The sequence below is a fragment of the Dendropsophus ebraccatus genome, chromosome 2 (assembly GCF_027789765.1).
Source record: "Dendropsophus ebraccatus isolate aDenEbr1 chromosome 2, aDenEbr1.pat, whole genome shotgun sequence".
Classification (NCBI taxonomy): Eukaryota; Metazoa; Chordata; class Amphibia; order Anura; family Hylidae; genus Dendropsophus; species Dendropsophus ebraccatus.
In genome coordinates this window covers 150,110,836-150,126,881 of record NC_091455.1, presented here as the reverse complement: position 1 = coordinate 150,126,881, position 16,046 = coordinate 150,110,836, and the positions used below count along the sequence as shown (strand labels likewise).

At 41.0% G+C, this 16,046-nt stretch overlaps 1 protein-coding gene across 7 annotated transcripts in view; it reads right to left on the bottom strand.

The window, feature by feature from the left end:
• The window catches only part of COBL (cordon-bleu WH2 repeat protein), a 342,443-nt gene that overhangs the window by 223,409 nt on the left and 102,988 nt on the right, over positions 1–16,046 (bottom strand). For 6 of the 7 annotated variants that reach the window (XM_069958510.1, XM_069958512.1, XM_069958513.1 and 3 more), the window contains exon 1: positions 447–653. The exons of the other annotated variant lie outside the window; for it this stretch is intronic. In XM_069958510.1, coding sequence (XP_069814611.1) covers positions 447–619 — 173 coding nt within the window. In that variant the 5' untranslated portion in view covers positions 620–653. Of the gene's footprint in view, positions 1–446; positions 654–16,046 lie in introns of those variants that run through there. 7 annotated transcript variants of the gene reach the window in all.

Here is a 16,046-nt window from a genome sequence, read left to right as displayed (position 1 = left end):
TATTTTTCAACCACACCCAAGAGTGGATTGAAAACACAGAAAGTCTATGTTCACACTCTATTGAAACTTAGTGGATGGCCGTCATTTAACAGCAAATAATGGCCGTTGTTTTAAAATAATGGCAATTATTTGCACTTAAATGACAGCCATTCCCTAAGTGTTAATAGTGTGTGAACATAACCTTTCTGTGTTTTCAATCCACTCCTGGTTTTGGTTTAAAAGGCTGATCAAATTACTGACAAATACATGTGAACAAAGCCATATATTAGATATAATAAAGTTAAATAAATAAACTTCTTCAGCAAACACTGTTCATTGTTAAACAACAAGTTTTCATACATACACCAATAATACATTTAAGTTTAGAACATTAAGCATTAAGATGCTTTAGTACAATAGGCCATTGTTCAGCTAATGTAATGAAACACATACAATATATACAATACCTGGTAGTGATAATATAAGTTCCTAGAGTAACCCCTATGTCTCGTGTCCTCTTTGTTCCCTCAGTCAAATCTCCCAGTGATAAAGAAAGTTTCTTGGCTCCTGATAATCCAGGCATGGCAGAATCTGAATAGACATAGTCCTGTGCAGGCTGCCACCGTACAACACATGACATTTCAGCAGTCTGTTGTGTTCGGAAAGTCAAAGTCCTCTGAGCGCCTGTGTCAGATAGTTACTCATTAATGTTGACTTTTAAATGATGTTCCTGTAGTCCTCCTCATCCTCGGGCGGTAGCAAAACTCTTACATAACACCCGATGAGTAATTTGTTTAATTTCAATTATTATAATTGCATTACAGTACAGAAAGTTTTCCAGCCCACAGTTTCTCAACAGCTACTAAAGGATACTGAGGCCTGGATAGCCATTCTGAGCTACTGACTCTGGTAGTATGACAGGAAAACCTCCCAACATGTACAAGAGGCTGTGATGGATGCTTAACAGAGACATCCATCACCCATAGGTTAATATGGCAGCTGTTTACCAGATACATTGGGAGATTTTTCATGACACATCAATTGAACAGATGCTATTACGGTCTATGCTGGGTTCACACTATGTATATTTGAGGCTGTATTTGTGAGGCTGTATAGCAACCAAAACCAGGAGTGGATTGAAAACACAGAAAGGCTATGTTTACATAATGTTGTAATTGAGTGGATGGCCGTCATTTAATGGCAAATTTTTGCTGTTATTTTAAAACAGCAGCTGTTATATTGAAATAATGGCAATTATTTACCGTTATATGACGGCCATCCACTCAATTTCAACATTGTGTGAACAGAGCCTTTCTGTGTTTTCAATCCACTCCTGGTTTTGGTTGCTATGAGGACCTGACTTGAGGACCAAATACTGCCTGAAGTATACAGTGTGTGAACCCAGCTATAATAGGTGACATCAGTGCGGCATCTATTTAACATATCCATCTTCTATATGGTATCCGTTCAAAATATAAGACATTTACTTTTCTATCGTTTTTTATAAAATATCCATTAAAGAGACAACATCATAGGCCAGAGTATTTCCATGAAATCTATTAATAGGATAATTTAGGTGACATTTGTCCACTGAATTCTAAAGGGATTGGAAAACATAGTCCACTGTACTATTGTATACCTTTATTTTTGTAGCATACAGAGGTATATGAATGATATGAATGATAAGAAGGGCAAAGTGACATTCTTTTCGCCTCTCTGTCTGACAACACAAAATGTTATGGACATGTTAGTATGTAAGTTGGTTGTGTACAGGCCCTAAGATTGGGTATAAAGAGGGCAACACTTGCCTCTGACCTGGTATTATTATTGTGTATAAAACCTTCTATGTCCTAATCATATGAAAAAGGATTTCAACAGACATCATTTTCATGATATCAATCACACAATATGAGAGTCACATTGGTGTGGTCGGGTGACTGAAACATGCAGTAAAATCTACATTAAAATAAACAGAAGTTAATAAATAGCAAAGTTGAGTGAGTAGCGCTCAGGGATTTCTGTGTCAGATATAAGCAGATGCATGTATCACATTTAGTCACCTGATATATAAAACTCACTGCACTGCCAGAAAGCACAATAAAGAGACATCATATAATGTCCAATTACAGTACCTCTGTTCATGTGCAGGCTGTTTCAGAACTGAGCAGTTCAAGAACCGAGCTGTAAGTTCCCATAGGGAACAATGTAAATCTCATTAATTAGTTTTTACACTCCATGGGTCAGGTACAAAGCATCCTGCACCACTTACTGTAAAGACAGGAATCCCAGTTATCTGTTCCATGCAACAGAGAAAAAGGTGGTCCGGCAGCAGGGAATTCCCATAAATATGATGGAAATCCCCTTTTTTACAGGGTGTTCCCCAGAAAGAGGCAGGAGCAGACGGCTGTTTAACCCCTTAACGACCATGGGCGCTACCTGGGCCGTAACGCAGGATGGCGTAAATGTACGCCCTGCTGGGGTTCCGGGCTATGGAGCAGGCTCACGAGGCGAGGACTGCCATTAACCCCTTAAAAGGTGCGATCGCGCAGCGACCGTGGCGTTTAAGTAAAAATGACAGGAGCATCCGGGGCCGGAGGTAATGAGAGGCAGCTGCATCTCATTAACCCCTTAAGCTACTCAGTGACAGAACAAGAACATCTGTCACTGAGTGATCGGGACCCGACGGGCAGGGGTAAGCCTCTTACCTCCATCCTGTTGGTTCGGCGATCTGTGCATAGAGTCTGATCTCAGGCAGGCTTTATACATAGATCGCCGATAACACTGATCTATGATATGCTATGGCATAGCATAGATCAGTACATGCAATCTAATGATTGCATATTTTACAGTGGAAAAAAGTGTAATAAAAAAAAAGTTTTGTTAAAGGATTAAAAAATCCCTTATAAACCCCCCTCCCAATGAAAGCTTAAAATACCCCCTTGCCCATTATAAAAATAAAATATTAAAAATAAATAAACATATTATCATAGTGTGCAGAATTGTCTGATCTATTAAAATATAACATTATTGTTTCCGGACGGTGAACGGCGTAAACGGAAAAAAAAACACACCAAGATTGCTGATTTCATTAAATTATATATCAGAAAAAATAAAAATAAAAAGCAATCAAAAAATTTCTCTTACACCAATATGATATTAATAAAACCTAGAGATCATGGCGCAAAAAATGACTCCCCAACCAGCCTTGTAGGTGGAAAAATAAATGCGTTATAGGATTTACAACAGTGCCATTTTTAATATAGGTATTTGCAAAAAAAAAAAAAAAAGTTTTACTGCTAATAAAAAGAGTAAAATGTTAAAAAACCTGTTCAGACCGACCTATAGAATAAAGGAAAAATGGCAGTTTTACCGTAAAGTGCATTACGTAAACATGGAAGCCCCCCAAAATTTGCAGAATCACATTTTTTTGACCCAAGTTCACTCCATGAATGATATTTTGGGGCTTCTGTCATTCATTTTATGGCAGATTGAAAGATGCCATTACAAAGTACACCTGCTCCTGAATAAAACAAGCCCTTCGATGGCCCTGTAGGTGGAAGTTAGGTGAAGTTATGGGTCTTAGAAGGCTAGGAGGAAAAAACGAAAAAACAAAAGTGACAATTGGTCCGGTCGTTACGGGGTTAAACAGGATTTACCACCAGGTACATCCTCTTTAGGGTAGCTTCACAAGTACCGTATCGCTACTGATTTTACACAAGAAAAAGGCAAGAAAATCGCCGATCTGCCCCTGCGATTTTAGATGCAGAAAAGTCGCCTAAATTGACCTGCGTATTATGTATATATGAAAAACGCAGCGTAAATTACGCACATAAAACGCAGGTCAATTCATGCGATTTTTCTGCGTCTAAAATCACAGGGCCGGATCAGCGATTTTCTTGCGTATAAAAAGCGGCGATACGGTACGTGTGAAGCTACCCTTAAGCTGAACCCACGGATCGAATGGCGCTTCACGGGGAAGCCGGTGCCGTGGTCCGTTTTTCGGACCGTTGCCTGGTTCTCGTGCACGGCGCCGTTCTATGCAACGGAATCGGCTGGTGTCACAAGTATCCAAGTTTGCTGAGCTCAAGTGGTATCATTAAATCACAAATATTAAATCACATATATGTTGAGCCTGCCTTGCAGTTATAACTTATAACCTATAAAAGGTAAACCCACTAGTATTTAAAGGTGCTCTCTGACGAAAAAGCATTTTTCACACATGACAATAGAGAAAGTGATAAGGAGGCAGACAATGAAGTAGGTTACATAAACAAAGTTTTCTATTTATGGCTTTTATTTCTTAATTACCAAGCTGTATGCCACACTCAAACAGTTTCCAACCCTTCCATTAGGTTTGTGTCACGCATAAATGTTGCCTAGCAGGTTTCCAACAGAAGACGTTACAATAGTATAAGTAAAAGTATGTGAGTACATCCAGCACAACAGGATGTGAAATCATTCTTGCCAACGCAAATTACAGCTATGCTTAAGGGTAGCTTCACACGTACCGTATCGCTGCATATTTAACGCTGCGTTTGTATCGCTGCGTGTTTGGTGCGATTTTTACATGCGAGTTTTGATTTTCACATGAAAATCATGTGAAAATCAAAACTCGCATGTAAAAGTCGCACCAAACACGCAGCGATAAAAACGCAGCGATAAATAAGCAGCATTAAATACGCAGCGATACGGTACGTGTGAAGGCACCCTAAAACTTTAAAACTGCTTACAGCTAAGTGCAGCTCAAATATAATTTATTGATAATAACAAAAACCCAAACCAAAAAAATATAAATGCAATTGCCAACGAGTTAACAGATCACTACTATACAGCCAACTTCAAAAGAATTAATAAACAGTAAATATATCAAATAAACTTGGGAAAACAGTAGTACTACAAACAGCATTAAATCCTTCAACCTTATTACCACTAGACAAAAGTAGATGTTTACAATATACAAACAGAAATACTGTATCTAAAGGTACTATTACACGGAACGATAATCGGACGAATTGGCCCTATCCGGTCGATTATCCTTCCGTGTACACAACGATCAGCCCATGACATGATATAGGTTTGGACCTATAATTGTTGGGCACCAACTGTGAATCGCTACTTGTAATAGCAGTGCGCGGCCAGCGGCTGACGATTTGCAAAGTGCATACATTACTTGCATCCATGGTCCAGGGCTCCTCCTGCGCTCTGCTTCTCCCGGGCCCCGAGCACCGCGCCTCAGAACGGCCTGTCTTAGCTGACAGGCCGCTCAGCCAATCACTGGGCGGGACCGCCACGGCCAGTGATTGGCTAAGCGGCCTGTCAGCTAAGACAGGCCGCCCTGAAACTGCCGCGTGCGGGACCCAGGCAGAAGCCGACAAGAGGAGCCCTGGACCATGAATAGGTAATGTATGCAGTTTAAGCAAGGGCTGCAAGGACATCGGTAATGATGTCCATGTAGCCCTTGTTAAACGATTATCGGGCCGTGTAATAGGCCCAGTAAACGAGCACTGATCTAGCAGATCATTTAGAGTTTGTTTCTAGTTATTATCACGCCCCTATTGGGCCGTGTAATAGTACCCTAAGAGAATCTGGGCTTGAACTAGCTAAAACCAACCTTTTATTTTGTAATGAAAAAAAATTTGCAAGTACCATGGGTGACAATCATCACGTGACACAATGGGCCCAAAAGAGAAAAAATCTATTTGCAAAAACATGTTTTGCAAATATTTTATTCATCACTCTGCCCCACTTGTTCCAGTGAGGCGGAGAGAGGAGATGCACATTCTCCTTGGCGTACAACAGGGGCGCAACCGTAAAGGGATACTCCAGTGAAAACCTTTTTCCTAGTAATTGAAACACATTACAAAGTTATAAACCTTTGTATAATGCTTCAATCACCTATCTGCCCCCCTCCCCTATTCCCCCCTCAACCCCCCCCCCCCCCCCCACCAGGAAGTGAAGTAAACATTCTTACCTAATGACTGTTGACCCCAGGCTTTTCTGTGGCAGCCATTTTGTTACAATGACATAATCAAGAAGTAAACTGGTCTAAGCCCTGTTAGTCCAGCCTCCCTTTGTCAGATGTCTCAGGTTGCTCAGCTCTGATTGGCTGAGCAAGCTATAAGCCATCTAACAGTTCTACAGAGTCAGTTAGACATCACAGGAGACATAATGCATCATGGGAAAGCCCAAACCATGGAAGTAAAGAAATGAAGACACCAACTGCAACTTCAGTTCGTTTTTTTTCATTAGTGTCGGGGGTGTCCTTTAATGAATCCCCCCCCCCCCTCTACCTAACAGCTATCTAATACTGTCAGCAGTTTGGAAAGTGAATTACAGCTGACACATACACATTAACCGCTTTACTTCACAGACACTTTTGGCATTAAGGACTAGGCCTTGTTTTTCAAATTTTTCCTGCATCATTGTACTTGATGTTAGTGGTAAATTTTGGTCAAAACATTAACCCTTTCTTTGTGAAAAACTTTTAAAATTTTTTTTATTTTTGACTGAGGCCTGTTAGTGGCCTCTCTGCCTGAGAATAGTGTTCCTTTTATCATAGACCTTGTTGACACCTCTCCTTATGTAATGTTTATGGTTGTGGCCAAAAAGTTTGAATTTGTCTCATGATTCCAAATTACCTTGTTTCAGAAGTTTTGAGGCTTGTCTCTGTGCTTGTCTTTGTGGCATTTCTCAGTAATCGCTTTCTTATGGCAACTTAACCATGCATTTTTCTTCAAGTGCCTCCTTATTGTGCATCTTGAAACAGTCACATGGCTAGTTTTCAGAGAGTCCTGTATTTTAGATGATGTTATTTTTGGGTTTTTCTTTGAATCCCGAACTATTTTCCTGGCAGTTGTGGACAAACTTTTTGTCAATTTTTGTGCCAGGGTATGTGAACTTTAAATCAGGGTCATTTAGATGTTTTTTGTTGTCATTATGATTTCAAAAGAGAAATCACAGTAGTTTGACAATAAATGGCTTCATCCAACCACTAACCATGAGTTGGAAAAAAGTTTTTGCATTATCATTCATATTCTCTGAAAAAAGACAAGAAGGAAAAATTCTGGCGGGGTACTGTGCAGTCCTTCTCTCTCAGCTTGGACCGTCTGACCACACACAACAGAGGGGATCAGAGGCAGAAAAACTGTCAGAAGCCAGTCCCTTTTTGTCTTTTCTCATTGTGATTGGTCTGTCTGTAATGACAGACCAATTACAGCCATCCCCAGCTGAGGTGAGTGGTCACCACTTGCTGACATCACTCAAAGTTAAACTGTTGCGACATCTTAACTCATCCACGTACATGCACATTGGGTTGCCCTAACATGCAGCAACTACATGTGAATATGTATTAAGGGGTTAAAGGCTCTTTTACACAGGCTAATTAAGCTTTCATAGGAAAGCTCCTTCCCGATAATTGGCCTATGTAAATGTGCCAGCAGTCAGCTGACAAAGGAGAAGACGTTTGTTCATCACATAACCACATCTTTTAAAAAACATTGTTGTCAACCACACATCACCCTTTGTAGAGGGTGTGCAGCTGATAATGAGAAAGTTAAGGACTGCACTTTTTTTTATTTTTTTAAAGTTGGCAAAATAGCTGAATAGACGCAGTACAGACTTTCAAATATTATCTGATATGTAATTATGTACAAAACTAACATTACTAACATGGAGGGCCCCATGGTGCACAGCAACACAACATATACACTAAAATGATAACAAAAGGGAGCCTGTTGTCAGGTGTATGAGGGCTATAAAACATATGTATGTGTGCCATCAGTAATAATGCATACCTTAGAAATAATTTCATATTCTAATTAAATTACAAGGTGTCTTCTTTTGTGCAGATGAGGCCCTATTCATACATCCGCAATTCTGTCCACAATTGCAGACAAAAAATAGGATCAATTTATTTTAATGGCCCTATTCACACATCCGTAGTTGTGTACAGGGCTGTGATCTGTACTGCAAAAAAAGGACAGGCCCTATCGCGATCTGAAATGACTCCATGGACACTCCATTAGAACCCTGTGGGATCCATATTTTTGCAGATGCGACCCTCAAAAATACGGATCCACCATCTGCAAACAGTGACTAGATTATTAAGCACATTTTTTCCTTTTTGCAAAAAGAATTTGCAAAAAATACAAATGCATTATGGATTAAGGCTGTGTTCTCACTGGGAATGAACATCTGCCGTTGTTTGACATGGCCGTGTCAAACAACGTCCAATGTCTGACATGTTCACCCAGTCGAACTGGCCTTAATACAGATAGAAATTTGCGGGTTAAATAATGATAAATAGCGGACTCGGATTTGCAGAGGGAAAAATGTACTGACGTGTGAATAGGCGCCAAGTGTCCTGTGATCTTGCTAACAACCCTTCCCCTCTAGGTTTGACAGATGCCTTGATGACAGAGGAGGCATCAGAGATGTTAATCACACCTATATAGGAGGCCTCCTGATGAGATGGAAGGACTGACATTTTTAATGTAACTTGCATACAGTTCAGGAATTGATCAAGCCTGTTTTTCTAAGACATTGATTAGGAAATATAGAGCTTCAGGGTCGATTCACACAAGATCTACAGCAGATTTGATGTCGCAGATTTTAGGCTGCAGATATTTATGCAACTAAATGACTGAAGAAAGCATAAAATCTGCAGCTTGAAATCTGAGCCATCAAATCTGCTACAGATCCTGTATGTGTGAATGGATCCTTGGAGGGTCAAAATGGATGACATTTTCCCTTTAGGCCATGTTCACATGGCGTAAGAGACCAGCCGTTCCGTGACCTGGCTGGGTCACGGAACGGCCGGTCTCTGCAAAGACCATCCCGGCCGGTACTGCAGTACCAGCTGGATGATCGTTCTGGCCGCAGTGCTCTGATGCAGGCGCATCAACGCCCAGCCACATCAGAACTCTCATAGCACACAATGAAGCAAGCGGCTGGAGCCAGTCGCTTCATTGTGTGAACTGACAGAGCTTTCTACGGCCACAATTCACTGAATTCACTAAGTGTATACGCTCCAGCCGGGATCCCATAGAAGAATAGGAAGTGTTCCACACTGTACAAAGTACGGCCGTTGTTGCAGATGGCAACAACGCCTGTACTTTTATGTAGTGTGAACATAGCCTTAAGGTGCATTAGTATGCTTTTATTTTAGGGACGAGTGACACTAACTGGAGCTGCTTTCGATCAATAACATATCCTAGAGAATGCGGTGGAGCATATAAAATCACCTGGCACCTTGTCAGATTCTGAAACTGTGTGCATATCTAAATGGCATTCCTTCTTGAGCAAGAGACAAACAAAGCTGGTATCACAGCTTACTAGAAGAGTGCAAGTATGTGCAAGCAGGCTCTAAACGTACTAAAACAAATGATTATTTTTACAGCAGTTATGCAAATCAGTATTTAAGGCTTTGTTTGCACATGTGGTTAATGCACTTGGGTTCATCACTCTTTTGCCAGAGCAAGCTATCCTAAAGTTCAATTTAAATAGGCACTGTCATTTCAACAAGCTTTGCACAGATCAATAGTGCAAGTGAATATAAAAAAAAACCTTTGTAATATGTCTTATCAGACAAAAATACTTCTATTATCAAACATTTTCCCTCCCCTTCCTGCTAAACTTTCATAAGCTCTCGCTTGCAGAGCCTTTTAAACAGCTCTATTACCTCATGGCCAGGGCTACAAAAACAGCACTATCCGCCCTTTCCTTCAATCAGTCATTGCCTGCATATGTCTTACTAAGGGCCCTATTACACCAACAGATTATCTGACAGATTTTTGAAGCCAAAGCCAGAGACTATAAACAGGTCATAAAGGAAAGACTGAGCTTCCTCCTCTTTTCAAATTCATTCCTTGCCTTGGCTTCAATAACCTGTCAGTTAAATCTCTCTATATAAAGGCACCCTAAACTGAAGAGATGTGTGGCCGTCTACAGATGATCTTTTTACACGTTTAAGCTATGTTCATAAAATGTACAAACAACGGACGTTGTTTCAAAACCATGGCTGTTATTAATGTTCATGATCAACGGCTGTGGTTTAGCATTCGTTTTTTAGCCATTATACCATGTCACAGAGGACTTGAGGTGGCAAAATATTTGTGTGAGACGAGCTGACGTTTCCATAGGTACCATTTTGAGGGGCACCCTAATCATTTTTTATAAAAAAATTTATGAGGTGGTATGAATAAAAAACACAATTTAGCAGCTGTTTTTCACCATTTTTTTTGTAAGCTGTTTACTATACGATACACACGACATGTTATCGTTATTCCTCAGGTCGGTACGATTACAGTGATATCCATGTTATATAGCTTTTGTTATAGTTTATGGCATTTATACTATAAAAACTGTTTGTGTCATGCATATTGTAAGAGCAGTAATATTTTTATTTTTTTTGCCAATGGAGTTATGTGAGGGCTTTTTTTGCAGCATAAGCTGATGTTTTTAGTGGTACACCTTTTGGGTACATGTGACGCTTTATCCATATTTTTTAGGGGGTGGGATTAACAAAAAAATTGGCATTGTAATTAGTTTTTTATTCATTTTTTGTGGCGTTAATCGGGCGGGATAATTAATGTAATGGGTTATTAAATAGGATTATTATGGACGCGGCGATACCAAATATGTGTATCTTATTTATAGGAGATTATTTATAAAGGGGAATGGGGAATGGGTATATTTATTTATTTATATTTATTTAATTTATTAATTTATTTTATTTATTTGTGTATTTATTTATATATGTAAGTGTATATTTGTGTGTCTGTGTATGTGTTTTAACTTTTACAGGTGTATATATATATAATACATTACAGCACATGATCAGTGCTTTAATGTATTATAGAATGAATGAGCTGTCAGAACCTGACAGCTCATTCATACGATCTGGTCCCTGCCTCAGTGCAGGGGCCTGATCGTCTTATACCATAGCAGCCCAGATGCATTAAGTAGCGTCTGGGTTGCTATGGTAACACCGCGATCGCTCGCGCGGCTCCAGGGGGGTCGGAGGGAGTGGATCTCCCTCCAGCTGCCCAATAGACACTGCGGTCCCACGGACCGCGGTGCCTATGGGGTTAACTGCCCGGGGGGAGTGTGGATCCCCTCTGGGCAGAGGCAGCGGGAGGAGGCTGTGTGACACAGGTTTTGCAACTTGGTTCCATTTAAGTGAAAGGAGCTTAATTGTGAACCACCCCTGAACTGGAGACAAGAGCTGTGCTGTCTCTAAATGAAAGTGACCATGTTTTTGAGGCGCTGGATAACCCCTTTAAGATGTGTAGCTAGTTCAGTGATCAAATTACAAGTCCATGGAGAGAGAAATAGGGAGGAGGAAGATGGGAGGGCAGAGTGAGCCCTCTTGGTACCCTCTGTAATGTCGCTGTCATAACTTTCAAAATGGAAATCAACAAGGCATGTAAAATTAAGCAAGATTGTAATTTTATTTTTTTTATTTTGGTTTTTTAGTTATCATGTTTTAAAACATCTGAAATCCACATCCATTCTCCTGAAGGCAGCTTTTTAGTCTTGTGCTGGCTGAAAAAAAAAAAAAGACTAAACAGATGACTGGCCTATACAGAGTGTCCCTGCTCAATGTGTCCATCAATCACATGATTTCCTTCTCTGTGAGCGCTCAGGTGACCTAGGAAACTCGGGACTTCCTGTGTTTAGACTAAACACAGGAAGTGCTGTGTTTTCTATGATAATTTAAAAAAATGAATGTAAATTGCAAACTTGCTTCATATCACATTTACTGTTGATTTAGAATTTAACCCTTAGAGGACCGGGCCAATTAAAATTTTTGCGTTTTCGTTTTTTCCTCCTTGTGCTTAAAAGGCCATAGCACTTGCATTTTTTCACCTAGAAACCCACATCAGCCCTTATTTTTTGCGCCACTAATTGTACTTTGCAATGACAGGCTGAATTTGTTCATAAAGTACACTGCGAGAGCAGGAAAAAAATTAAATGTGTGGTGAAATTGAAAAAAAAAAAACACTTTTTTTTTTATTTGGAGGGTTTTTGTTTTTACTCTTTTTTTGTTTTTTTGTTCTATATGTGAAATGGAGAGAAGGGTGCAGCTGCACCTCACACCTATGGCTGATACTAAAGCCGCTAAGCTACAATTTGTATACAATTTGATCAAACCAATACGCCCTGTGTACCACGTGCAGGTATCCTGGTTCACACGGGTCCACGTGGTACACGGGGCGTATTGGTTTGATCAAATTAGCGGCTTTAGTATCAGCCATAGGTGTGAGGTGCAGCTGCACTCTTCTCTCCACTTCACATTTTGTAACTCTCCCTCTCTCAGCAGTTGGCACTCCCCTTCATAAGACCCACGTGACCCAAATTAGCAGGACACACCTGTGCTCACACATCAGTACCTCCATGTTTTCCCATTCTGTCTGCAGCAGTGTGGTGAGTGTAATACCATATTCATACTTGTGTCATTTGGGGGCAGCCTTCTCCGCCGGCGGTGCCGGCAGGGTCTGTGTAGGGCATTTTGGGTTTGGTCCTGTGACAGTGGGGTTGCAGGGCCATTCCATGGCTTCACTTCTCAGCATGTGCACGCCTTGTGGGGGAGGCAGTCGCTGACTGACACGGTACAGAGTTAGCGTAGGGACCCGTGTGAACCAGGATACCTGCACGTGGTATACGGGGCATATTGGTTTGATCAAATTGTATACCAAATTCCTGGTGTTTGTTTTTAAAGTAGCTTAGCGGCTTTAGTATCAGCCATAGGTGTGAGGTGCAGCTGCACTCTTCTCTCCATTTTACATGTCTTGTTCTATATGTTCCTCAAGTCGTTACGATTGCAACGATATGTAACATGCATAACTTTTATTTTATTTGATGGCTTGTAAAAAATTCAAACCATTAACAAATATATGTTCCTTAAAATCTCTCTATTACCATGCTTATAACGCTTTTATCCTTTGGTCTTTGGGGCTGTGCGAGGTGTCATTTTTTGCACCATGATCTTTACTTTCAATCGGTACCTTGATTGCGCATATGCGACTTTTTGATCGCTTTTTATTAAAAATTTTCTGGATTTGATGCGACCAAAAATGCACAATTTTGCACTTTGGGTTTTTTTGGCGCTTACCGTGCGAGATCAGGAATGTGATAAATTAATATTTTGGGCGATTACACACGCGGCGATACCAAACATGTTTATTTATTTTTATTTATAACATGGGAAAAGGGGGGTGATTAAAACTTTTATTAGGGGAGAGGTCTTTTTATTAATAAAAAACACTTTTTTTTTTTTCCCTGGGGGACTTCTAGTATAAGTACAGTGATCTCTCATTGAGATCTATGCAGTATAGTTATGCTTCATAGATCAATAAAATCGGCACTCGATTGTTTTCGGCTGCTGCAGCGTGGCCCCGCTCTGAACACCCCTAGGCAGCCCTGGACGTGGGGGTATGCCCAGGGTCGTCTAGGGGGTTAAAAGTTATAACGACAGTAACACTTTAATTGTCATTGACAGGAGCAGTGTGTTTCCTTGGGTCCTGATCAGTTTGTCTGATTGCGGAAGGACGTATACTTACCTCCCGTTTTGCCTGCATGCCCTGATAATTTTTAACAATGTACCCCAATGCATGCCAACATTTGAATCCTTATTCCTGAGCAACCCTCTTTACAGCTTACACCCATTATTCACACATTAATAGTCTGGAAACTGGTGTTATTCTAAACATAGACTGAGTAAAAAAAAAAATATCACACACCCAAGATATTTTAATACTCTGTGAGATCATGTAGGAATAAGATCTCCATATACACCACATATAAAACATTTTCTGAATTACTGGTATCAGTTTCTATTGAAATAATACATGCTCTGTGTTTTATTAGATGCTGCACATAGTAGTGTGATGAGAGATTTGAGATGGTTGAACTATGAATCAGAGAGTTTCAATTGCTTGGCAGATACGTTTATAACTGTGGGTGTGACTGCATTTGCAGCAGAGAATTTGTCAAGTAGAGAAATTTTACTAGACTGGTACAGTGTTATTATAAATCGTTCCTTTGGTGAGTAGGTTAATTTGTTTTTACAGAAAGTTCTAGTCTCCTTTTCCACACTTTTTTCTTTCTTTTTAATATAATCTATACTAGTCTGTCAGGGACATAACCATAGTAAGCTCAGTGGTTACTGGCAGGGCTGTGGAGTCGGTAAGCCGCAGCTCCGACTCCGACTCCAACTCCGACTCCGACTCCTGAATTTTATCAGGACCGACTCAGACTCCTGCTCCTTCATAAATGGCCAGTCATATACCAGGGGAGTTATTTATCACACTGGCTCAGCAGCTTCTCCCTAATGTCCTACATGATCCTGGTTCGACTTCTGAGGGAATAAGGAAATATATAAAGCAGCTTCTCCTGTGTGTGCAGTGGATGCAGCCAGTCCCAGCCTCCATGTCCTGAACAACTCACAACTAGACTAGATAGAGCAGGTGGTCTTTTCCTGCTGACAGTCTTCTATGTTTCTAACTAAATATTCACCATACACGAAACACTGCTAACAATGCCAGATCCCTGTAATATAGAGGTCAGCCATAATGATATACAGGGGGTCACACAGAGTGATATAGAGAGGGGTCACACATAGTGATATAGAGAGGGGTCACACAGTGATATAGAAGGTCACACAGTGATATAGAAGGTCACTGTGGGGGCAAGCAATAGCACGCACACACACACAGCCTGCTGCAGCCATAGCATACACACACCCACACAGCCTGCTGCAGCTATAGCACACACAGCCTGCTGCAGCCATAACACACACACACACACAGCCTGCTGCAGCAATAGCACACACACAGCTTGCTGCAGCCATAGCGCACACCACACACACACACACAGCCTGCTGCGGCCATAGCACACATACACACAGCTTGCTGCAGCCATAGTGTGCACACACACACACAGCTTGCTGCAGCCGTAGCACACATACACACAGCCTGCTGCAGCCATAGCACACACACACAGCCTGCTGCAGTCATAGCACACACAGCCTACTGCAGCCATAGCGCACACACACACACACACACACACAGCTGCAGCCATAGAACACAGAAGAAAAACACAATCTTTTCCCAGAGAGAAAACACCACACTGAGGACAGAGGTTACAGCTACACTACTTATGCCTTCTCCTCCTCCTCTATATTACACAGGATATCTTCATATTACACTGCTGCTCATATACAGTCATCCAGCATCCATGAAGAGAATAGCACAGATCTCCCCCCACACAATGGATTCTTCCAGCTCAGAAACAAAAACTGCCAAATAGTGACTGACAACTTTTCCATGACCACCCTTATGTAATAGGGCCAGTGTCCTATTAGAATGTTGCTCATAATATATATTCATGAGCAAAACTTGTAAAGTTCATATTAAAATTCAATTCAACATATTTTTTTTTAAAAAAATGTTAAAGCTGGAGTCGGAACATTTTTTTTCCAACTACAATTTCGACTCCGACTCCAGCCAAAGCTAGCTCCGACTCCAACTCCAGCCAAAACTAGCTCCAACTCCGATTCCAACTCCGACTCCACAGCCCTGGTAACTGGGCTTGGCTCTTTTACTGGGCCCCTCTGCCACATAACCCAGTGAGCCTACTTTACATGTCACATGATAGCTGGATGTACATTTAAAATTTTGCATTGCAGCCTCAGAGGATCATATTAGGAATATGATCCTGGAGAGCAGGAAAGGACTTACCTTATTTGCTCTCTGGCTCTTCACTTCTTCCATCTGCCTGCCCGTGCTGATACTTCTGCAGATGAGAAGAGAACAAGAGCATATTGTGGGCATTGCACATCATGCCCGCATTCAATGGTCAAAAGCTGCCCAATGTCGCAGGGACATTGGTAACATCAGGCAGCTATTGATCACTTCCTGCTCCTGGTACTACTTGCTCCTGGTAGGACCTTTTCTGCTCTCCAGATATCCCCTCTAAAACTACAATCATATGTTTCAACGATTATTAGCAACATTGTTCAGGGGGCGTGGTTCCCACAGCATTGGGATTGCATATGTTTAAACCCT